General features: G+C 39.2%; 5 protein-coding genes across 6 annotated transcripts; 2 read left to right on the top strand and 3 right to left on the bottom strand.

Moving 5' to 3' along the window:
• Window positions 1–1187: 1187 nt before the first annotated feature.
• LOC9316617 (heptahelical transmembrane protein 3) lies at window positions 1188–3328 on the bottom strand. Its single transcript, XM_002880504.2, has 4 exons — window positions 3007–3328; window positions 2819–2917; window positions 2685–2724; window positions 1188–2026 (listed from the first exon to the last, which is right to left on the bottom strand). The coding sequence occupies exons 1-4, from the start codon at window positions 3240–3242 to the stop codon at window positions 1367–1369; spliced, it is 1035 nt and encodes a 344-aa protein (XP_002880550.1). The 5' UTR covers window positions 3243–3328; the 3' UTR covers window positions 1188–1366.
• Window positions 3329–3968: 640 nt separating this feature from the next.
• On the bottom strand, window positions 3969–21523 carry LOC110229045 (receptor like protein 30-like). The gene is made up of 3 exons (XM_021027820.1): window positions 20130–21523; window positions 8394–8755; window positions 3969–4752 (listed from the first exon to the last, which is right to left on the bottom strand). Exons 1-3 carry the CDS (start codon window positions 21482–21484, stop codon window positions 4115–4117), a joined length of 2355 nt encoding a protein of 784 aa, XP_020883479.1. The 5' UTR covers window positions 21485–21523; the 3' UTR covers window positions 3969–4114.
• LOC110229041 lies at window positions 8845–13880 on the top strand. Of its 2 annotated transcripts, none has more exons than XM_021027793.1 (11): window positions 8845–9089; window positions 9298–10365; window positions 10457–11476; window positions 11554–11634; window positions 11702–11749; window positions 11843–11926; window positions 12001–12303; window positions 12382–12456; window positions 12529–12809; window positions 12890–12971; window positions 13050–13880. In XM_021027793.1, the coding sequence occupies exons 2-11, from the start codon at window positions 9298–9300 to the stop codon at window positions 13689–13691; spliced, it is 3684 nt and encodes a 1227-aa protein (XP_020883452.1). In that variant the 5' UTR covers window positions 8845–9089; the 3' UTR covers window positions 13692–13880. The 2 variants fall into 2 exon arrangements, with proteins under 2 accessions (XP_020883452.1, XP_020883451.1); XM_021027792.1 differs by having other exon boundaries at window positions 8845–9060.
• LOC110229043 (uncharacterized protein At4g04775-like) lies at window positions 14142–14958 on the top strand. The gene is made up of 2 exons (XM_021027796.1): window positions 14142–14399; window positions 14475–14958. Exons 1-2 carry the CDS (start codon window positions 14199–14201, stop codon window positions 14799–14801), a joined length of 528 nt encoding a protein of 175 aa, XP_020883455.1. The 5' UTR covers window positions 14142–14198; the 3' UTR covers window positions 14802–14958.
• LOC110229042 lies at window positions 16061–20109 on the bottom strand. The gene is made up of 3 exons (XM_021027794.1): window positions 19714–20109; window positions 16491–19595; window positions 16061–16414 (listed from the first exon to the last, which is right to left on the bottom strand). The coding sequence occupies exons 2-3, from the start codon at window positions 19587–19589 to the stop codon at window positions 16325–16327; spliced, it is 3189 nt and encodes a 1062-aa protein (XP_020883453.1). The 5' UTR covers window positions 19590–19595; window positions 19714–20109; the 3' UTR covers window positions 16061–16324.
• Window positions 21524–21808: the final 285 nt, after the last annotated feature.

Below are 21808 nucleotides of genomic sequence, written 5' to 3' on the forward strand. Positions count from 1 at the left end.
ATCACTAGACTGACTTGAACAAAAGAATTATGTTTGTGTTCTTAACAAAATTATATAACCGATATTTCAATTGCTTCCTTTGAAATTTCATGGTTGAACGGTGAGTAAACAAAGAATGTGAAGTTTTTTTTTTTAGATTTTTATTAATTATAATAAATAATAAAATTAATTTAACTTAAATAAAAATATATTAAACAAATAGAAAATAATTTTTCCATTATTTTTATGGCGGGACAAACAAAAAAGCTAGTTTGGAGTTTTAAGTTATTTGTAAAATTATGTTGGTGGTTTATAGTGTTAGTGAAATTCTTTTGAGGTTTAAAGTGCTACCCAGTAACACTTTGAGGGTTAAAAATGTGTTTTTTCCCAAAAGAAAACCAAAAATCATACCATTAGTTCATTTTGATATACTCAAAAATCAAAAATCAAAATCAAGAGTTTATTTTTTGCTTAGTGAAGACTCCTATTGATTCCCATTCTAAGTTACATATGACATCCTATACAATCCAAGTTACCAGCTTGAATACACATTTGACTGGAGTACCAAAAAGGTTTTAGTTTATTTGTCGGTCAATGTCATACTCTGAGAGAACGTCATAAATGTAGAAGAAAGTAGACAGCAAACTATTGTTCACAAGATATGACACAATGTTGATGTACTGTATTCAATGATGACATCAAGGAAACTATATTTTCAGAGGATCATAACATATAGAAATCCTTGATGATGATGAGATGTTGGATTTCGCGTAGGTATAGCAATCATAATGTATCTCAAAAACCTCAGTTTCAGAGAGAGGATGATCTATTCATTATATGGCTTGCACAAATTCCAGAGAGCAACAATGGCTTCTTGTGCGCGACTAAATTATCCTAAGCAAAAATTGTATAATGAACTTGGTGAAGAGCTAAACTAAAAGATCCTTATGTGTACCTAAACCATTTACCACTGACAAATTTTTGATCTCCAAAGAAACAAAGGAATCAAAAGGTTTTAGCTTTCCTCTTTTCTCATCATTTCTTCTATTCCAAGGAATCGATATGCATATATTCTGCTTTAGTAACTAGAATCTTTTCGATCTAGAAAATGAGATTCGACAACTCAAGTCTCGGTTTCAAATAGGAAATAGCAATGGACAGTCCAAAGCAAGTCAGGCATTAGATCACAGAAGCTGTTTAGCAATGTCTTAGGAATCGATATACATATATTCTGCTTTAGTAATAAGAATCATTTCAATCTTGAAAGTCTGATTCGACAAATCAAGTCTCGGTTTCAAATAGGAATAGCCGTGGACAGTCCAAAGCAAACCAAGATCACATACATCGAAATGCAAGATCACATAAGCTTACTAACAATATCTTCTTGCTAAAACCCACAAGAAGGGGAAGCCAGTGAAAAATCAATGATGAGAAGAGTGGTGACACAATGAGCAAGAGCACCAAAAACTACAAACACATGGAATATCTGATGGCTATGTCCAGCCATATCAAACGCTCCAGGCTTCCATCTTTCAGGCACACGGCTAACATAAAAAGTAGCTCCCACAAAATACGACAAGGCCGTGGCAATCTCGTAACCGAGGGCGATGAAGACGTTAGGATGATCCCAGTAAAGGCAAAGCACATGTGTAGCAGGTATGACAGCAGATGATCCCATTGCAAGGAAAAGATTAGCTCTGAAAGGTCTAAAACGCGGTGTAGAGAGAGCAGGAGAGAGGAGAGTGATGATAGCGAGGAGACCGAGGATCGAGATCGAGGACAAGTAGAGTAAACGGAAGTTAGGGTGGCAAGAGAATGCATAGTAGATTGGTGCAAAGAAAGAAGCAACGATCATGAGAGATATTCCTGCGTAGTCTAAACGCCAGAAGAAGAGGTTGAAACGTTTTGAGTGACAAGCAAGGAGGTGTGAAACAGAGCTGCAGATTAAACAACCCATTGCTCCGACTAAGTAAACGAGCCATGGCCATTTTGGAATACCTTCTCCTTGAGAGGTAAGACATGAGATGTGTTGTGTCACGTTCGAATCCTGTTACAGAGAGAATCTTTTAAAGTTTAGTCATATGAATGAGAAAAGGATCATTCTTTATTCTTTTCTCAAAAGTTATGCGATCTTTTTTGGTGGGTTCAAAGCTCAAGAGAGAAAAGATCCAAGAAATATATCGAAAACAACAACACATGGTAGGGGCAATTTACCACTATTTTACATGATTAGAAAATGACAAAGATGTGGTTTATTTGTATGTCTACTATGAATTTACTTTGTTGCAAAAACATGGCAATATTTTGGTTACAAAAATAAAACATGTTTTTAGTGTGTATATGTTTTCAGTCAGTATGTATATACTAAATTAGAGATATATCAAATTTATGTAAACTTCAATTTCATATATTAATAATTAAATAATAATGGCTTAAATTCAAAGATTATCAGCTTTAATTTAAGTAAACTATAATTTAATTTTTTTAAATGTCACAACCATTCTTTTGTAAACAAAAATATATTTTTTTCCGTTACATATCGTAAAATCGATATAATATGGTAATGACACATATTTTGTTATAGGTTATGACACATAAAACAAACTATATAACTTATAATATTCAGCATTTTAGTATTGACAATGTCACACATAAGATAAGATAAGGCGACAATTAAAAATATCAAAAGAATACAAAAAACTTACATGAAGCAGAGTCTGATTGCTTGAGAGGCAAATCCTCACTCTATCGTCAGGTCCCCAAAAAAAGCAATTATATACTATTTTAACATTTAAAAAACTTAAGATAAAATGACGATTTTAACCTCGGTGGTTCTTACCCGGACATGCCGTTAAAAACGCCGGCGAGACTAAGCTCCGTCGTCTCCAAGCAACTCACCACCGTCATCCACAGAAATATCACAAATCCAAATAAATGCCTAACGATTATCAAAATCCCAAACTCTCACAAATCAATTCAAAATATCCGTAAAATTACGAAAAACCCCCTAAAAAGATTTTAACGTACGTCCAAATGTTGAGAGTTTCGTTGTGCCAAGAGAAAGCACTGAGAAAAGTATCTTTGAGAGACCATTGACATCGATAATGGTTGTGTATAAACTCGTTGTCCTTCAAATACTCAGGCAAGTCTTCGAACTTCATCAATCTCCTTACGAGTCTCGTCTCTTCGCCGGAATCTAACCCTTTACAATCGGTAACCGTCACCATCGCCGGAGATTTTTTCGCCGCTCTTCGTCTCTTCATGCTCCGTTTTCTCTTGTTGCGGCGAATCTATGTCCGTCGCTATCTCTCTGTATTTTTATATATGGAGACGAAAACCTCTTTGAATGTAATTGAGCGATCGTGACCGTCCACGTGTGAGATAATGCTGACGTGGATGGTTATGATTGGACGGAGAGATTTGCTTTGTGTGAGGTTGAGTACAGCTGATTAATTGTATATGTGCTAGATTTTTTGAATCTTAGCGACAAGTTGGAAGATGAGAAAATGCATAAGGAGTGGTGCGTAAAAATGGCACTAATCTACTTTAGATTTGAGATTACACATATGTATAACTTAATCTCAGCTATAGTCACCAACCAGACTACAACACCTGGACAAAACTCATAAAATTTAGATTAATCTAGATTAAGTCCCTAAAATCATTCATGTGTCTGGGCGTGATTGGTTGCATGACCATTAATCAGTGGTGATCTAGCTTGTTGGTCAATTGGTGTTGTCACATGAATGTGTACACTTTTGGTTTTGAACAAAAACAATCTCATGTCTTTTTTTTTTTTCGCCAAACCATCTCATGTCTTTCTTCTCTGATTTGGAACAAAATCTCTCTCTCTCTCATTAGCTAGAAAAATTCTTCATAATTACCGCACAGACAGTAGGAATAGGATAAGGAGGTGATCCCATATATTGACAATCACAGGTTGAAATTTAGGTATAAAAAAAGCTTTCCAATGCATTTTCAAGCCAATATGTATCAAATACGAATCTCCACCAAAGAGATTTATTAATAAACCGTAAATTGGAAATTTACAACACACACAAGAGTTTTTGGAGAACATTATTACAAACACATACATATGACTGACAATGCTTGAATAGAGGACAAGAGAAATTGTTCAACGAGGGCTTCCGATGACAACTCTAGGCTTGTTTCTACAAAACTTTTCCATGAACCACTCGTGCTTATGTGAAATGAAGATATGTCCAATCACTAATCCGCAAAAAACACCGGGACCATATGCTATTGCCGTTGCTATCCAGTTTATCACTTGTTCTTCTTCTGGCTCTGATACTTCCTCTAATTCTTGTGGTCTAGGATTTGGGACATGAGTTTTTATGCAGATATCATCAAGACCGTAAAGCTTGGGGTTGTCCATGAATGAAGAACAATTTTGGCTTTGAAACAGTGCGCCGCGTGGTATTGGACCTTCAAGTTTGTTGTGGGCGAAGTTCATGGTTGACAGAAATGAAAGCTCACCAAGATCTCGGGGAATCTGACCTGACAGCTGATTCCGGGATAAATCTAATGCCTCAAGATTCGTCATATTTGCCAATGATTGAGGTACATTGCTTGTGAAAGCATTATTCGACAAGTTGAGAAAACGTAACCCCTTCAACAAGCCAATGGATTCAGGGATCTTTCCATAAAACCTGTTTCTTGAAAAATCAATGGCTGTGAAGTCTCTCCGGATCTTCTCGAACTCTGTATCTACACCTTTGTGCACTATTTCCATTGATTTAATGTAAGGAACTAGATGTTAACCCGCGGTACACCGCGGGCCTATATTTTTGCTAAATAGAAATTTGAATTTTTATTTCAAGGCTTTTCTTTTACATATATGCTATTTTTTATATTTAAGTATATATATATGTATATATATATATATATATATATAAATATATATATCTATATATTGTAGGATTAGTATATGTTAAGTTCATTTTTGAAAATATAGAGATAGAGAAAATTATATAGTTCATTAGTCACTTATGTATAGGTTATTAAAATATGAATTTATTTTCTTGTTTACATAATATATGAGTTAAGATCCATAATTTCAAATTTTTACGTATTTTATTTTATTTTTGAAGATTTATATTTGAATTTATTTTAAAATATTAATTTTGAGACGACCCTGAAAAACATACAGATTAAAATCTTGAACCGATTCAAAAATTAAGAAGGTTTGAATTGAAAATTTTGCACCAGCCTTTTTATTTTTACATTTTTGTAACACTAACTTATCCTTAGTGATCCATGTAATTATGATTTTCTTGAATGGCTATCAAAAATCTAATTAAACGAATTATTGTTATATATATATTTAAAAGGAATAAGACAATATAAGGTAGGAAAATTTGAATGTATAACCAAAAATAAAACTTAAATTAACAAACTAACCAAAAAAAAAATGTGAAGTGATATTCTATATATTTACTATAATATATACCAAAATACCCCTTCTTTTTCCTACAACCCCACCATCACCAACCACCATCTCTACCTCTATCTCCAGCCACCGTCGGCCACCACCGAGAACCACCACCGTCGGCCACCACCCCGGCTACCACCACCACCGACCTCTGCTGGCCACCACCACCCCCGAACTCCGCTGGCCACCACCACCCCGGCTACCACTACCACCAACCTCCACCGGCCACCACCACCACCGCTGCTGGCCACCACCACCGCTGCTGGCCACCACCACCGCTGCCGGCCACCACCACCACCACCCCGGCTACTACTACCACCAACCTCCGCCGGCCACCACCACCACCACCGCTGCTGGCCACCGCCTCCACCGCCAGCCACCACCACCGTCGACCACCACCACATGCCACCTCCCCTTTAGCCACCACTACAATGGCTAATTTGGTCATTATACTACCCTCTATGGTTAGTTACTATATTTTCAATATTAGTGTGTTAGTTTCTTAATTAATTTATCAGTTTTAGTTATACACCTAATTCACCCTATAAGGTATGAAGTTATGAATTTCCGTGAGAAAAAAAGTTATTTAACTAATCATTTATCAGTTGAAAAAAAAAAATCATTTATCATTAGGTCCATACTTCAAATTAAACATGTTGTAGAACCTAATAACAAAGAATCAAAACTCTAGCAACTTTTGAAAGGCCCACAAAGCCCAATTAGATTTATTCTACAAAAAAAAAAATAGAAAGGGATCTCTGTAAAACAAAATCAGCGACCGATGTCAAAAAGCAGAACCAAAAAAAAAAAAAAATCACCGACAACCTTCTGGATCTGCAATTTCTCAAGCATCAATCGATATAATGAGTTCTAATCGAACCCAGCTAAACAACAATCAGTTTTTGTTTACTGAATTGATATTTTGCAAAGGTAAGCGAGACATCTATTTATTCTTTTTTCCTTACGCGAGTTTCCAAAATCAACTTGTAATCTCTGATAATATGAGTTAATCGTCGAATAATCCCTCACCCTTCAATCGATCAATGGCTTCTAATCAGGTTAGTGGCTCGGTTAGGTTCGAGCGGCTCTTCGAATTCAATCGGAGCTTGTCTTCTCCAACCTCCTTCTCTTATCAGATTTCGATGGATTTTGGAGTTTTTCGTAATGAAGCTACTTCAAAGTGGATTAATCGACTGGTTAAATGAGATCTTTTATTTAGTTTGCTATCAATCAAAGTTGAAACGACACAAATCATTGATTGAAATCTCTTTCAACTTTCGGTAATCTTCTTCGTCATGGCCATGAAATCAAGTTCATTTGTTCCTTAGGTATCGAAACTTCAATTCGTGTACCATATACTATTAACTATTGGTTTATACTGTTTCTAATTTCATATACTTGCAGAAATTTGACATTCTTTCTTTTGATTGTTCTGACACAAATGGTGAATCTGGTAAGTATCAAAGAGGAAGCCAAACAGTCAAGGTTCGTTAATTTACTAAGACGTACAAATCAATTTTATATATTGTTGTTAAAATTCTGCATAGATTCAAGGTAAATAAGGAATTTGGTTAAACTAACTCTCATTATCGTGATAAAAGTCAATACACTACTCTTCTTAAGTATAAGTTAAAGGTCTATTTTTTAATAGAATGTTCAGTTTTTCATTCAACAGGAAGAAGAAGTTAAACATCTTGATCACGGTGGAGGGCTCTAAGCCTCTTAGAGTATCAAACAATTGTTTACATCAGGTTAGTTCTTCCAGAATACTCTTAGAAAATTATTCACATTGAGATATATTATTCAAAAAATCTAAATAGAAACTTTGAAAAGTTATAAATGAACAATTTATTGAAGAAAACACGAAAACCATTGCATAATCCAGACTCTTAAAACAATGATAAGTCATCAAAATAAAATAAAATGGATCAAAGCAATTATTGATGGTAAGTTTATTTTTGATGGTAAGTTTTGTTTGCACGTGGTAAAGTAGAAATGGTTTCGTGTTTGGTGAGTTTAGATCTTGAAAATGAGGGTGTATTTATATTGTTTTGAGAAGATTGGTAGGTCCTTTGCACAAAAAAAAAAAAGAAGAGAAGATTGGTAGGTTTTTAGGTTAGAGAATATAGAAAATTTTGATGAGCAAGTATAAGATATTTTTAAAAATCTTTGAATAGAAAATTCATAGAATACTAATTGACAAAACTTTATGTAAATTGTTCTTACTAATTCGTCCAAAACGACCAACTCAAGAGTTTCATCGTGTTACTGGTGTGCTGACGCCAAGAATGGAGAATATTAACTTGAACTCTCCAGGCGGTTTTATAGGGTCGAACATCTCGGTTTTGTAAGGTGTGTTTAATGGTTTTCTGCAAATAGTTGCTTGATTGCTTCTTTGGTTTTGAGGATGTTATGAAACGTCAAGGTGTAGAGTATTTATAGTCTCATAATTAGGTCATTAATCCATAAAACTACACGCAAAAAAATATTTGATGTAGAACCTAAGAAGGGATAAAATCTTTGGAAAATATAATATTTTGGAATATGCCAAGATTTAAAAGTTATATAGTCATAACTTTGATTCTTAAAATCGATATTGTACAGAGAAGAAATCTCGGAAATCTCGGAAAATGAATGGGGGGGGGGAGTAATTAGTTGATAGAAGAGATCCCAGAATATATATTTTAGAAAGATATAGATATTAGAGAGTAACTGTGGAGATTTTTTTGGAGAAAAGTCATAAATTCGTTTCTCACAATCGTTTTTTACAGTTATTGGAGAGAAGGAATATCCCAAATGGTATGTTGTGAATATTCGTTTCTTAATGATTGAAGAAATCTCGGAAAAAATATTTTGGAAAGAAAAAGCGTGTAGAATTGATGGAGAGATTTTTTTGGCAATGTTTGTTAAGAGCTTTTAATATTGTATTTAAATTTTTAGATACTAAACAATTAATGTCAACGGGTAATTAAAGAGATAAGGTCATTTTTTTTTATTACAACATTCCTAAAAATCCTTATCCAAGGTCCGAATATAGTTAATCCCGGATAATACCCGGATCCAAAAGACTTTTTGCAAAAATCCCCTGTAAAAATGTATATGTAGATAATAGCATTTTGGAAATTGTGGACATCATTCATGAGGAAGGAATATTCCATATATATAACACCATCATTTGTTGGGTTTAATGTAGTCATCTGAAGCCAGCTGGAAAAATCGAAAGCTGGGAAAGTTCCAGTGAAGTCATTATGTGAGACATCAATAACTTTTAAATATAGAAACCCAATGTCAACGTGGTCGTGAAACAATGGCCCATAGAATTGGGAAAAAATTACAAGATCTACCACATTTTCCCTATTTGTTTCAAGATCTACCACATTCTTCTCCATCTTTCAACTCATACCACATTTGTCTGTGAATTGTCAATTTTGCCCTCACAGACAGTTCCCGCCTGCGCCTGGCAACGAGTTGACATTCGCACCTTCTCGTTTCCCTATTAACCCTCGAGACCCGTGCAAAATTACACCCCACAAACTTCTCTCCCCTGCGAGAAGTGTAACCGCTTTCGTCTCTCATTCACTTTCCCTTTCTCTTTCTTCTCCTTCTCCTCTCATCGGAAGTTAGTTACGGTAAACCATTTTCGGCAGATTCTTTGAATGTAACTGACACTCGATTTTGTCCCTCATACTTGATTAATCACAAGTTAGTTTGTAGTCATCTAATTATTGGTTCGTAGTCATCTAATTTGACTTAATCGTGTCGTCCCCAATTTCTAGGGTTTCTGTCCATCTGCATGCTCCTTTTCCACTGTTCGATTTTCAAAGAAATTCTTAATTTTTTCTTCTGTTTTCTCTCCTCCGCCGCAGATGAAGTCCTCCTCCAGTAAATTGAAACAAAAGTCTCCGCTTGGAAGTTCCAGGCGCCCGGTTTCCTTTGAAGACGACGACGACCCTTTTGTCTCCGCCAAGTCAACCGCGACCCACTCAAATTCTCCATATCAGCCGCGACCGGAGATCCCGGTAGTAATTAGGGACAAACTTCCGAAAAGGCTCTACGCCACTGACTGCTATCCGCCTCTCGGACGTATTAATGCTTATTCAAAGCCGGAGTATCTGCTCGATCTCGTCGAAATCCTAGAAGGGACGAAAGAGTTAAATTATCTCCGCGCCTCATGCTTTGGCCCGCTGTTTCAGCTTCCTGTCCGCAAATGTTCGTTTTCCGGCAAATTAGTACATCAGATGTTGTGTAGAGGCGTCTACACAAGGAAAAAACACGAGCTATGGTTTATTTTTGCCGGTCAGCCATTCCGTTTTTCGTTAAGAGAATTTGCCATTCTCACTGGTCTGGATTGTCGGCCGTATTCTTCACCGGCAGATGTATTGAAGTCGCAGAGAGAATGTACCAAAAAACATCCGTACTGGAATATTCTCATAGGCGAGGACCACACGGGTGTCCTCATCAAGGACATTGTTGACTGGCTGAGGAAAGACAAGATGAAGCCCAAGAAAGAGAAGATGGATGACTGGAGAAGGCTTCGTCTCGCTCTTATCGTGATCGTTGAAGGGGTATTGCTTTGCAGTTCCCAACCTGTGAGAGCTTCTCTTCAAGTTGTCGAAATGGTTCAGCATTTGGAGTCGTTTGAAGCGTTTCCATGGGGACGAGAATCATTCCTTCTGACAATGCGAATGGTTAAGGTCAGTCAGAAGGTTAACAGTCTCTCTGCCCTAATTGCGAAGTTCAACCAGTCTCACTCTTCAACCCATGGGTTCCCTCTTGTCTTCCAACTGCTGATGTTAAAGGCCATCCCAGTTTTTGAGAGATACCTTAATCAACCTGATGATACGCAGACTATCATTGATGGGTCAATCACTACTTTGCCTCCGTTGAAGACTTTTCACAATTCCAACATAATGGAAACAGAGCTAATTCCTGGGGTAATTATTATTTTTGTCCTTCTCGTGAACATTATTATTTTTTTACCCTAGTACCCAAGTGTTTACTAATTAATTATTGAATTCAATGTAGTTAAGGATTGCCCCGCTGTTGTCTACTGATGATCCCCCACACCCATCGATCAACGATTGGCCTGATGAAGTCTCTGACCCGGCGATTGACTATATGGAAAGCCTTATTGGTGGCGGATACAAGTTCTGCCAAGCTGACTGGATTGGTGGGTGTCGTACTTGGCCAAAGATAGTCGTTGATGAGAACCCCAAAGAACCCAATGTTCGCAAGACCAAGAAGGTACCTGTGAGACGTCCAAATATAAACTCTGACATGCCTGAGTTTCCCCAGGGTGGTCCATCTGGTTCATCAAAAGGTAAAGGGAAGGTCGATGAAGACTTTTGTCCCCCAGCAGGGACTGAAGGTAAAGATGTTCTCCATGCTCTGATCATGGAAGAAGTTAATTCGAAGTTCCGTGACATGAAAGAGGAATTGAAGGTTGAATTGATGGGTGAAGTTTGTCGGATGTATGGAGTAGAGAAGTCTTTATTGAAAGACGAACTCTTAGACGAGATTATTAGCAATCTGCGCCATGGTGGGAAGTTTCCAACAACCCCCCCTCCGAAAGCTGCTTCACCAGGTAAAAACAAACCATCTGAGGGACAAACCTATGGTCCCCCTAATAATGCAAATGTAAACAAGGAGTCCGGGGGACACACAGATGTCCCATTAACGAACGCTGTTACTGAGGGACAAACGCATGGTCCCCCAGAAAATATAAATATCAACAAGGTCCCTAGTGGGCAGACCTCTGATTCCCCCCATGTCCAGATAGACCCTCCCGCCCCAAGTTCTCCTCAATCGCCGTCTAAGGGGAAAAGTAATTCTCAACTTTTGGAGGAGTTTCAGCGGCAAGCCTGGTCTGAGTACGGAGGAGTGTCTGATGTTTTACAAAACCTCAACCAGTCTTATGCATCTCCCTCTGGTCCTGCTAAGTCTGGTCCGTTTGGACCTTCTCCTGGTCTTGTTGCTTCTGGTCCTTCTACCATTCATCCATCTCCTTCTGGTCCTTCTTCCTCGAAGTTCTCTATTGATCACAACGTAAGTTTCCTTGTTGCTTCTGGTCCTTCTCTATTGTTTTGACGTTGAATAACCTCTGTTTCTTACATATTATTCAGCCAAAAGACTTCCAAACTCCATTGCCAACCATTAGTGAGGACAACGCAGAGGAAACCGAGGACGAAGAAGTTGCAGATGAGGTTTGTATATTACATTTTTTTTTTGTCTACCTCTTTCTGGGAATGGTTCCTAAACCATTTTACACAGGTCCTGGTTGGAAAGTCTGTTAAAGAGAATTTTCCTGAAGATCACAACGTAAGTTTAACTAAAGTCATTATTTGTTTTCTTATGTGGTGGAGTTTTTTATTTTTCTAATCCTTTTTTACTTTTAATTCTCTTTACTTTTAGCCCAACGACTTCCAAACGCCTCATCAAGATGTAGAGGAGATCAGTTCGGCTGATGAATCAGAGGACGATCAAGATACAGAGCAGGTTTGTCTCTGTTTCAACGTGGATACCTGTGTCTTTCCATGGATATGATCCTCTCTTCTAATCACCTATAACAGGTTGCTGGTGGAAATTCTTTTGGTGTGTCTGAGGACGTGGGATTTGTTGGTGAGGAGAGAAGGGAAGCTATAGAGAATAAGTCTGTTGGTGTGTCTGAGCACGTTGATGTTGTTGAGTGCGAGGACAGAAGAGAAGAAGTAATTGAAAAGTCTGTTGATGTCTCCGGGGACGATGTTGAGACTGAGGTTTTAGAGGATAAGTCTGTTTCTGGGGACCACGAACCCAAAGAGGGTGACGAGAGTAGTGGTGATAGTGAAGGAAGGTCTGAAGACGAGGATCACCAAGATGAAGCTATGGACGAGGTATAATACTTATTTCTGTAATAACTAAAACGCAAATTCTAATTTCTTATCCCTAACCTGTCGTGCCCATTCATCTAGGCAAACAAAGCATGGCCGCCAGAGCTTTTTAAATCCTCAAGAGGTGCTGATGAACAACTGGTTGACGATCAAGAGGTATCTCATAAATTTTCAGCATTTTAATTGTGGTTCTGTTTGTCCCTTTCCCTAAAATACCTTTTTTTATAGGGAAATGCTACTGGTGGTGTGGCAATTTCAGAAAAAAGTCCCTCTGGGAAAAAGAGAAAATCCTCTTCTCTTGGCGGGGATTCTTCTAAGCCGATCCTCCCTCCCAAAAGGGCAAGGAATAAACCCCACCGTTTCCGTGACCCTATTCCAGTCCAGGGACAAGAATCCACAGGGACCAACAGTGTTTCCCAATCAACTGATGAGGTTTTGCACCCGTTTGTCCTAGTAAATGATGATCTTCGGAAACATTTCTTGTCCACTCTGAAATCTTATCGCCAGAGGTAATTCAGTTTCTTATTGAATTCATTACTTACTTCTTTTTCCCCAAACCTTTAAATTACTATTTTCCATTAATGGTCAGGGAGTTCGTCCTCGATGCACATGTTGTCCCCAGATCATTTTTTAAGGATATGCTTACTCCTCACCATTCTGTCCACCAAGAGGTACGTTGTAAACCAATGATACCTGCATTTTATAATATCATGTCCCTTAAATTAATTATTGTCCTCTATACAATCCAGCACATCGATGCCATGCTAAGCCTGTTGGCTCGGAGGTTTGGGGATACTTTGGTCCAGAGTAGGTCTGCCATACTTGATTCATGGTTTTCGATTACCCTTAGCGAACTCTATTCTCGTTTCAAGAAGTCCAAAAGTAAATCTGAGTGGCCGTGGAACAGTAAGATACGGGACTACGTCAGGGGTATAGTCCCTGGCCGATTCACGAGACAGGCTTGGTTTTCTGATGTCGACACTCTTTACGCGCCTTTACATCTGTCTGGGGGCCACTGGGCTGCGCTTGTCATAGATCTGAAAGAGGGTACCATAGGTGTTCTTGACCCTAACGTGGCTGCCAAAACCGACAAACAGATGGGCGTGCTCATGAAACCTCTCGTTGTGTTGCTTCCTTTTATCATCAAATCACTTGTCCCCCAAGATGTTCTCTGCAATCATCAAGTTCCCCCTGAGTTCGCCTTTGATCGTCTTCCTGAGATCTTTCAAAGCGAACATGAAGACGACAGCGGCCCGCTTGCTATGAAGTACATTGAGCTTCATTTCCAAAACATTAGTCACGACAGCATAACTGAAGAACTTGTGGAGAATATCCGGATGAGATTTGCTGTCGACATCTTCGAGGAGTTTGTTCAGCCTCTCCGGCTGTGATCCCCCTTTCAATATTTCTGCTTAAGAACTTATGTCTTTTTGTAATAATTATTTACTCTTCTTGGATGCTACTTGGATGCTTAGGAACTAAATATTTGTAAACTGCTATCTATTTAGGAACTACTTGGATATTTAGGTTGTCTTCCGCAAACAGAGATCCTGTCTCCTAAAATATTCTATATTATGTTGTCCTGTCGCAATTTTGGATAGGCAATTTTTACAAACAAGTCAACGTTTAGATACCCAATAACAACAGTAGAAGCCAGTTGCTCTTACGCTTCCCCATGATTTTCCTTCTGTGTTATCACATCAGCGAAAAGGTAACTTTTTGCAAGGTAACTTTTTGCTTAATAAATTTATATTATATTCTTGTCAAGATTTTTGGGCACCAGTCTCTATTTATCTCTCCACATTAATGATCTCTTCATCTACACAATTATACCCTTTCTCTCAAACTCCCCCCAGCCTACTCCATAATTTCTACCATCTAATTGTTTCCCACGAACCATGGGCCTCCATAGTTATACCCAGTCGAACGATTCATCCCGAGAATCTCTTAGTTCTTATGGACCTGTTTATCCCGGGCCAATGTCTTTTGAAATTCTTGGTATACCTCGTCACTGTTACTGCGGAGGGACGGTCGTACTTGCGAATTCACTCTCCGAGGACAACCCTGGCAGGCAGTTTTATCAGTGCGAGAAGAGAGATGTAAGTTTAAATCCCACTCTTACTAAATTCAATAATTCGATCTACTATAGTTACATTTGCTATGTTTGTATTCAGGACCGACCTGGGCGCCATCTTGTTAAATGGTTGGACGAGGCATTTATGGAGGAGATTTCTGCGGTTAAGTGCTCTATTAGGGAACAGGAAGAACACCTTAAGTTCCTACTTACCGCCCCTAACGGGGAGCACATGGATCTTGCCTTGATGTGCGATCGTCTGGACCTTTACCAGGAAGACATTAAATTGCTTCAGCAGAATTTATGTCTTTTGCAACGCTCCCCTCGTTCCATTGTCGACGTCGCTCGTTCGTGTCCTAAAATCATCGTTCTCGTCCTTGCGATTATTGTCCCCGTAGCCGCGTTCGTGCTTGGCACTTATATGTAGCTTTAATAGCTCTTTTTTCATCCCTCGGCTATTATGTCCCCCATTTTTTCATCATGTTGTCTACTGGGGACTATCGTGTAATGTTCGTCCCTCTTTTATTGTAGCCCGAATTCTACAAGTTATCTATATTTAAGATATGAAGCTATCACTTAGAGACGTTCGTGTCCTCCCAACGTGTTTTTGCTTACACGCGATTATTGTACCCGAGACGCTTCCAAGCTTCGACTCAATTCTACAACTTATATATATTGTAAAAATATGAAGTATCAAGATATCTCGCCCCAGATCTACTTATTTCTATGCCGACAAGCTACCGTAAATTGTATATTCACGTCCCCCAATGCAATACGAAACTGCTAAACAGTTATCCCTTAGAATAGTTAATCACCTAGTAATGAGATAGGTCTTGTCACTTTAATTAGTATTTACTTTTCCACATTCATTGTCCCCAACTACTAATTCAAAATCTCTAACAGCAGCATTCATTGTCCCCAACCATTAATTAGTAATCCCATCTATATATAGGTAAGTAACAACATTCATTGTGCTAAACCATTCCTAATTCCAATTCCTTGATATGTTTTTGTGGCAAAAGCTTCCCAAACATCTTAGAGTATCGATTGTCCTTCTTGTTGGTAAGTCATGTTACCGACACTTAGGTCCCCTTATTCTCTCTGGGAACGCTGGCATGCGTCTCGCACTTGATCCTTCTGTTTTGCGGGAGACTTCTCTGGCTCTCCTTGAAGCGCATCCTCAAAATGTTTTCATCGGTTCACCCATTTACTTCTTTGTTTTACGATGTGTAAAGGCTGGAAATCCTGCTGCTTGTTACTTAGAGAGCATTAGGCTCGCTGCAGTTGAAGGTTTAATCAAAGAAGCAATGCACATGCTCGCTCATATACCCGATCCATCCGACAAAATTCTTTTCACCAAGGGTCTCTACCTTGTCTCTATTAATAGACCTAAGGATGCGATCATCGCCATGAATCTATTCAAACAAGAAGTTGTCTCTTCTCGCAACGCTGATCGTGTGGCCAAGCTTGTGATATCCGATATTAAGAAGATTGCCCCAACCCAACTTAGATTCAACTGGACTGGCTATACGTGCTACTTGATCCATCCCCCTCGTCGATATTCAGAATGTTCCAACTGTAATGTTTGGAACCCCTGTCCTCTCTGTGTTAATTGGTGGGTCTTATGATTTGTTTGTTTTTCCTTTATATGGTCTCCCATATATTTTTGTCTTCCGCGAAGATGTATATGATAAATATATATAGTTTTTGTTCGATAAGTTGTGAGATGTGCTTGCCAAAAGATACCCATACATGTCATACTACATCCAATTACCAAAAGATAAATATATATTAGTTATACTTTCCGTGTTAAGCCATGGACTAAAAAATTGGATGTTAAGCCATGGACTAAACAAATTTCCCGTGGCCTATCCAACCTACGTAACGATAAACCCTCTTTTCCGCAATACTTCATGGACCAAAAGCCGCCGAAATATTATTCCCTAAAACTTAGATAGGATTTTTGCAAGTTGCTCTGTTGTGGCCATCCTTCCCACATGTGGTGCATTTGTTAGGTTTTTTTTTCTTCCCTCCTTTGCCCTGCAACACATACATGGACACAATTAATTTTTTTGTGTTGAAGGACAAAACTCATTTAAGACTCTTAATTTGTTACCTGATACTCTCCCCGCGATGGTATGCGTACTGTCTTTGGTCTTCCGCCTGGTCTTCTTGTTTTTGGTGGATTCACAACCATTTCACTAACTACGTTTGGGACCTCCGTGTCTTTTTCCTTAGGCGGAGGTAGAATATGGGCACGCCAGAGCTTACGCCACTCCGTCACGAATGCATAGTTCCCGATCAGGGAGTAAATGTCCACGTTCCTTATCCCCACCGCGGCTAAAGCGTGACAACACGGCACCATTAGCACATCAAATACTCTGCAAGTACATGTTTTTTTCTCTAGATCCACAGTGAAAACGATACCAAAACCGTCGTTTACTTGATAAATCCATTCACTTGCTGCTATGACAGCACAATCTGTCGCTAATTTCAGGTGATCTATTAGCATTTCCTCGATCTCTGGCGTACATCTTGTCCTCGTTCTAGTTGCAGCTTCTCTTCTCTCGTAAAACCAACGCATTAACATAGTCCTAATGAATTCTACCATCGTCACTATCGGGAAATCTATGGCTTTTTGCATTGCAGCATTTAGGGACTCCGAGATATTGCTGCTCATCACATTGTATCGCATTCCCGGGAAGTACGCAAGTGTCCAATGAGATATTCCTATCTCTACCAAATAATTGGCACAATTGATGTCTCTTTTCTGAATTTCTTCAAACCAATATCGCAAATCTCCCACAGTGTAAGATCTAGCCGCATTGGACACCATTTTAGCAAGCCCCTCACACTTGAAATGGTGGACAACGTTCCTAAATAAATGCACAGTGCAGCAAGCGTGCTTTGCAAGTGGATACACTGTCCTTAGTCCAGCATATATGGCCGCATGTCTGTCGGAGACGAAGACAAGATCGTCTTCATCAGGGACAAACTGTAACAGTTGTTTGAAAAACCACGTCCACCCTGCGATGTTCTCACTGTCAATGACTCCGAATGCCAATGGGAATATTTGATAATTTCCATCTTGTCCACTGGCAGCAACTAAACAGCTTTTGTATTTTCCTTTAGTCTGTGTTCCATCTATCACTATTACTTTCCGCAAATACTTATACCCAGCAACTGAAGCCCCAAACGCAAAAAATAAATATTTGAAACGGATTTCCCCCTCCTCAGTATAATCCGTATGGACTGTGGACAGCGTACCTGGATTAGTTGTCCTTAACAGATGGAGATATGTCTGCAAGAACTTATAGCTTTCTTCTTCACTGCCACGAGCTTTTTTCATTGCCATCTCTTTCGCGTTCCAAGCTTTCATGTATGATATGGTAACGTTTAGTTCAGCCAATACTATCTCTGGTAGTTCACAGGCTCTAGGTCCCTTCTTTCCATGCGCATATTTTGCTTTTAGCAACTCGCCTAGAATCGATCGTGTTGCTTTCATCCCGTACTTTGACCGCACTTTCACATCACAACTATGTCTTAGACTCGCTGTTCGAATTTCCACATTCTCCGAGTTCTCGTGAAACGTTGCATATACCCTCCAATTACATTTTTTATCATGGCATACTGCAATTACACGCGTCTTGTCGGAAGCTTTTATTCGGAAATTGAATAGCCTTTTTATAGAGTACACAGTTAATGCCTTATGCAACTCGCCTTTGTTCTGGAATATCCGCCCAATATATATTGAATCCCCAGCTTTCCTAAGATTCATGTTAGCCTTGTCCTGCGCAACTCCGACTGCGTTGTCCCTGAACGGTGCGGCATCTCTACCCATCACAATATCGTCCCCCACAAGTTCAGTAAACATTGTCTCCCCCATTGTAAGTTGCGACCTTATCTGCCCCATTTCTGCACTTTCCTCTCCAACACTACATCCCATTGTCACCTCCAAATTTCCTTGTCCTTCTCCTTCCTCAAAAGCCTTAAAAGTTGAGGCATCTTCTCTTCTTACCAACGGTGTCACCGTAACGTCCACTTGCCTCATTCTGGTCTGCCCCAGTTGAATTGACATGTCTCCACTTTCCTCTCCACCTTCAACAAATGCTGTCGCATCTTCTCTTCCATCGATCTGATTTACCTCAACTTCGACTAGTATTGGCTGGTTTTGTCCCTCTGGTGGACCCAACGATTCTGTCAGTTCGAGTGACATTTCTGCACTTTGTCCCCATCCTTGTGAAGTTGTCCCCTTTTGTCCCCGCAGTTTTCTACATTCCTCTTCACATTCATCAAATGTTGTGGTATCTTCCCTTCCGTCCATCTGATTAACCTCGACATCGACTAGTATTGGCTGGGTTTGTCCTCCTTGTGCATCCACACTTTCGTCCCCCACATACATATCGTCCTCGTATATCTCGTCCTCCATACCGGAATATATATCGTCCTCCACTCTACCATTTTGTCCCCGCGGCGATCCGTCTGCAATTGTCAATGCTTTCTTCCTCGAATCCTTCCAAGGATCCCAATCCGGCGGGTACTCCCTATCGATCAACTCCCTCATATTATCAAAGTCATAGTCGCCTGAATCTTCTCCCTCACTTAACATGTTGTCTTCCGACTCGGATGCCCATCCTCCACTATCCGTGCCCAATGCTACCACCAGTTCCTCTTCTCGTCCCCGCTTAGCTTTTCCCTTTTGCAGCACAGCTTCCTTCCTTTTATAAGATTCTTCAAACGCATATATTTCCTCTAAAAAGTCCTCTTCCTCAAAAGTTACAGGAATTATCTGCGTGCTTTCACTCTCACCTCTGTGCTGTCCCGCCATTTCTTGTCCCCGACAATCGTCTTGTCCCCCGAGATTTGACACATCTTCATCGTCTTCTTCTAAACATAGATACATGTTCATACCTCCCTTTTCTATTCTTACCTTTTTGAATTTCGACAATGAACTCTCGCTGTCAACAGAGACTGGCGGCATCTTTTGCTGCGTGTAGACAGTGTCTCCTCCTTCGAACCAAAAACTCAGCTCCATTTTTGTCCTTCTTCTGTCTACTCCAAACGCTGCGGCAATTTTCTGCTCAACATCAGCAATCGTATCTCCTGCGCTTACGTCTACACACTTTGCATATTTCTTTGCCGACATCTTGAATCGCCACTCTCCACTTTCTTTGCATTCCCAGCAACCGACCAATATCATTACTCCTTCGTCCATCCGTACCTGTCGTCCTCCAATAAATACCACCTTCTTAGAATGTAGAATGTGGGTGGTTGCATTTATCACAAACAAACAAATCTACCCTTTTTCGGTGGACAAAAAATGTTGCAATAAATTTTACCTTCTTTAGCTTTAAATGCACCCTTCTTCAAGCAGAACTCCAATTTCGCCCAGCATCAGAGTTTTCTCCCCAGATTTCCAGTTTTTTCAGATCTACAAAGCTCTTTTGTCTGATATATTAAGAGAGCAATTAATGGCCTAACCCTACTCTATTATCATTTCTATTAATTAAAATCAATTATCTACCACATGTAACCGTGCAGCATTAATTGATGCCCTGCTCCTTCTTTGGAAGCGCCGATAGAAGCTGTCTCCGTCTCTGACACAGCCTCTCTATCCCAATCAGGGGTATTTTCGTCCATGGTCGAGCGCGTGCAATTGAGAAATGGTACATTTTGAAAGGCTTTTGCGAAAGTGGTACATTTTGAATGCCATTTGTTTAAATGTGGTACATTTTGAAATATTCCCTAGAATTGGTTGGATCGGAGGATGAGGACATTTAAAAATTGCAGAATACCCAACCGAGATGGAAACTTGTCCTTGAATTGGTTTCCTTCCACATTCAAAAATTCCATGTACGTACAATTGATCAAGGTTTTTGGGAGTTTTCCTTCCAACCGGTTGCGGCTAACATCAAGTGCCCTTAAACCCGTAGCATTGAGAAACACATCTGGAAGAATCCCACTGAAATTGTTGTTTCGCAGATTAAGCACTTGAAGAGGATAAGCGATATTCCTTAAACATGGAGGAATTGAGCCATTGAAGCTATTGTTGGACAAATCTAAGATCTCTAGCGATCTAAACTCGCAGATCCATTGGGGAAATGGTTCTTGAAATGAATTTGAGTCAAGACGAAACTCATCCATTATTGCTTGATCTAGAACTTCTGGTTTTCCAAAACCGCTAAAAGAGTTGTGAGAAAGTTTCAGCGATGCCAATCTCAATAAGCAACCTGGTACTTTGCCTCCCAACTTATTGTTAGAAAGATCTAACTCCATGAGTTTGAGAAATTTAGATATGGATTCAGGGATTGGGCCATCGAATTTATTATCAGCAAGGCTTAGAAAATTAAGTCTAGAAGATAAAGACATATTCCCAAAATCTATAGGTCCCCTGAAGTTATTTCCCCCAAAAGAAACCGTTTGTAACGAAGGAATCGTGAACAAAGATGTAGGAAAAGGCCCAGAAAATGAGTTTCCCCTCACCAATAAAACCTCCAAGTTGTGGAATCGACTCATGTCATGTAGATGCCCGGGTTCAAAGTAATTATCACTGATATCAAGTTGGATCAATTTCGTTAAATTGGCAAATGAAACTGAAAATTTGCCACTTAACTTGTTTCCTCTAAGGAACAGGTACCTTAGTTTGGTCATGTTTCCAAATGAAGATGGAACTTGACCAACCAATCTATTAAACGAAAGGTCAAGCATGGTGAGATGAGAAAGGGTTCCTAATGAGAAAGGAATCTCCCCATATAGATTGCAATCTCTAAGGGTTAGGCTTTGGAGATATTGGAGTTTGAAAATGCCACTATTTGGTTTCAAAGAGTTGTTGAGAGAGACACTATCAAAGTAAAGTGAAATCACCTGGCCAGATCTAGCATCGCACGTGACACCCACCCAAGAACAGCAATCACTGCTCTTGTTCCATGAAATCATATCATTATCACCCATAAACTCATGTTTGATCTCCAAAAGAGCATTCCTCTGATCATGGCGGCAACGGTGGAGTGTAGGAGAAGCAAGAGTGTGTAGAAAAAAGGAAAACAAGAAGAAGAAATACAAGGTAACAACAATACCAGAAAAGGAATAAGATTGGCTTCGTATCATCATTTCTTTTCTTTTTTTATTAGTTTGTGATAGGTTATAGTTATGGCTTCTGCATCTCGCTTTTAAAAGAACCAAAAAAAAAAAAATAGTTGTGGAGTTCTTGACTTTGCATCAACTAGTATTATCGTCAACGGTGACATTGACTCAGTACTTCCACCTCGTAATTTATCCATCACACACTCTATCGATTTGATCTTATCGATTTCATTTTAAAATTTATCAATTAGAAACAATCATGGAAAGATATATAAGACTAACAGAAGCAGCGTAAAGACAGGTAAACAGCAGAAGATATTAAGTAAGATCTCCAGTGGATAGTCTTCACTA

The sequence above is a fragment of the Arabidopsis lyrata genome (assembly GCF_000004255.2).
Source record: "Arabidopsis lyrata subsp. lyrata unplaced genomic scaffold ARALYscaffold_4, whole genome shotgun sequence".
In the NCBI taxonomy this organism is placed as follows: domain Eukaryota; kingdom Viridiplantae; phylum Streptophyta; class Magnoliopsida; order Brassicales; family Brassicaceae; genus Arabidopsis; species Arabidopsis lyrata.

Coding starts and splice junctions, on each gene's coding strand:
- LOC9316617 (XM_002880504.2), bottom strand. CDS start 3,242: ATGAAGAGACGAAGAGCGGCGAAAAAATCTCCGGCGATGGTGACGGTT. Junction 2,725..2,818: donor GTTTTTAACGGCATGTCCGG/GTAAGAACCACC, acceptor ACCTGACGATAG/AGTGAGGATTTGCCTCTCAA. Junction 2,027..2,684: donor GCAATCAGACTCTGCTTCAT/GTAAGTTTTTTG, acceptor TCTCTGTAACAG/GATTCGAACGTGACACAACA.
- LOC110229041 (XM_021027793.1), top strand. CDS start 9,298: ATGAAGTCCTCCTCCAGTAAATTGAAACAAAAGTCTCCGCTTGGAAGT. Junction 11,927..12,000: donor ACGATCAAGATACAGAGCAG/GTTTGTCTCTGT, acceptor CACCTATAACAG/GTTGCTGGTGGAAATTCTTT. Junction 12,304..12,381: donor AAGATGAAGCTATGGACGAG/GTATAATACTTA, acceptor CCATTCATCTAG/GCAAACAAAGCATGGCCGCC.
- LOC110229043 (XM_021027796.1), top strand. CDS start 14,199: ATGGGCCTCCATAGTTATACCCAGTCGAACGATTCATCCCGAGAATCT. Junction 14,400..14,474: donor ATCAGTGCGAGAAGAGAGAT/GTAAGTTTAAAT, acceptor GTTTGTATTCAG/GACCGACCTGGGCGCCATCT.
- LOC110229042 (XM_021027794.1), bottom strand. CDS start 19,589: ATGGACGAAGGAGTAATGATATTGGTCGGTTGCTGGGAATGCAAAGAA. Junction 16,415..16,490: donor CATCGCGGGGAGAGTATCAG/GTAACAAATTAA, acceptor TATGTGTTGCAG/GGCAAAGGAGGGAAGAAAAA.
- LOC110229045 (XM_021027820.1), bottom strand. CDS start 21,484: ATGATGATACGAAGCCAATCTTATTCCTTTTCTGGTATTGTTGTTACC. Junction 8,756..20,129: donor GTCCTCATCCTCCGATCCAA/CCAATTCTAGGG, acceptor TGTAATTTTTTC/CCAATTCTATGGGCCATTGT. Junction 4,753..8,393: donor CCTTATCTCTTTAATTACCC/GTTGACATTAAT, acceptor CGGGTTAACATC/TAGTTCCTTACATTAAATCA.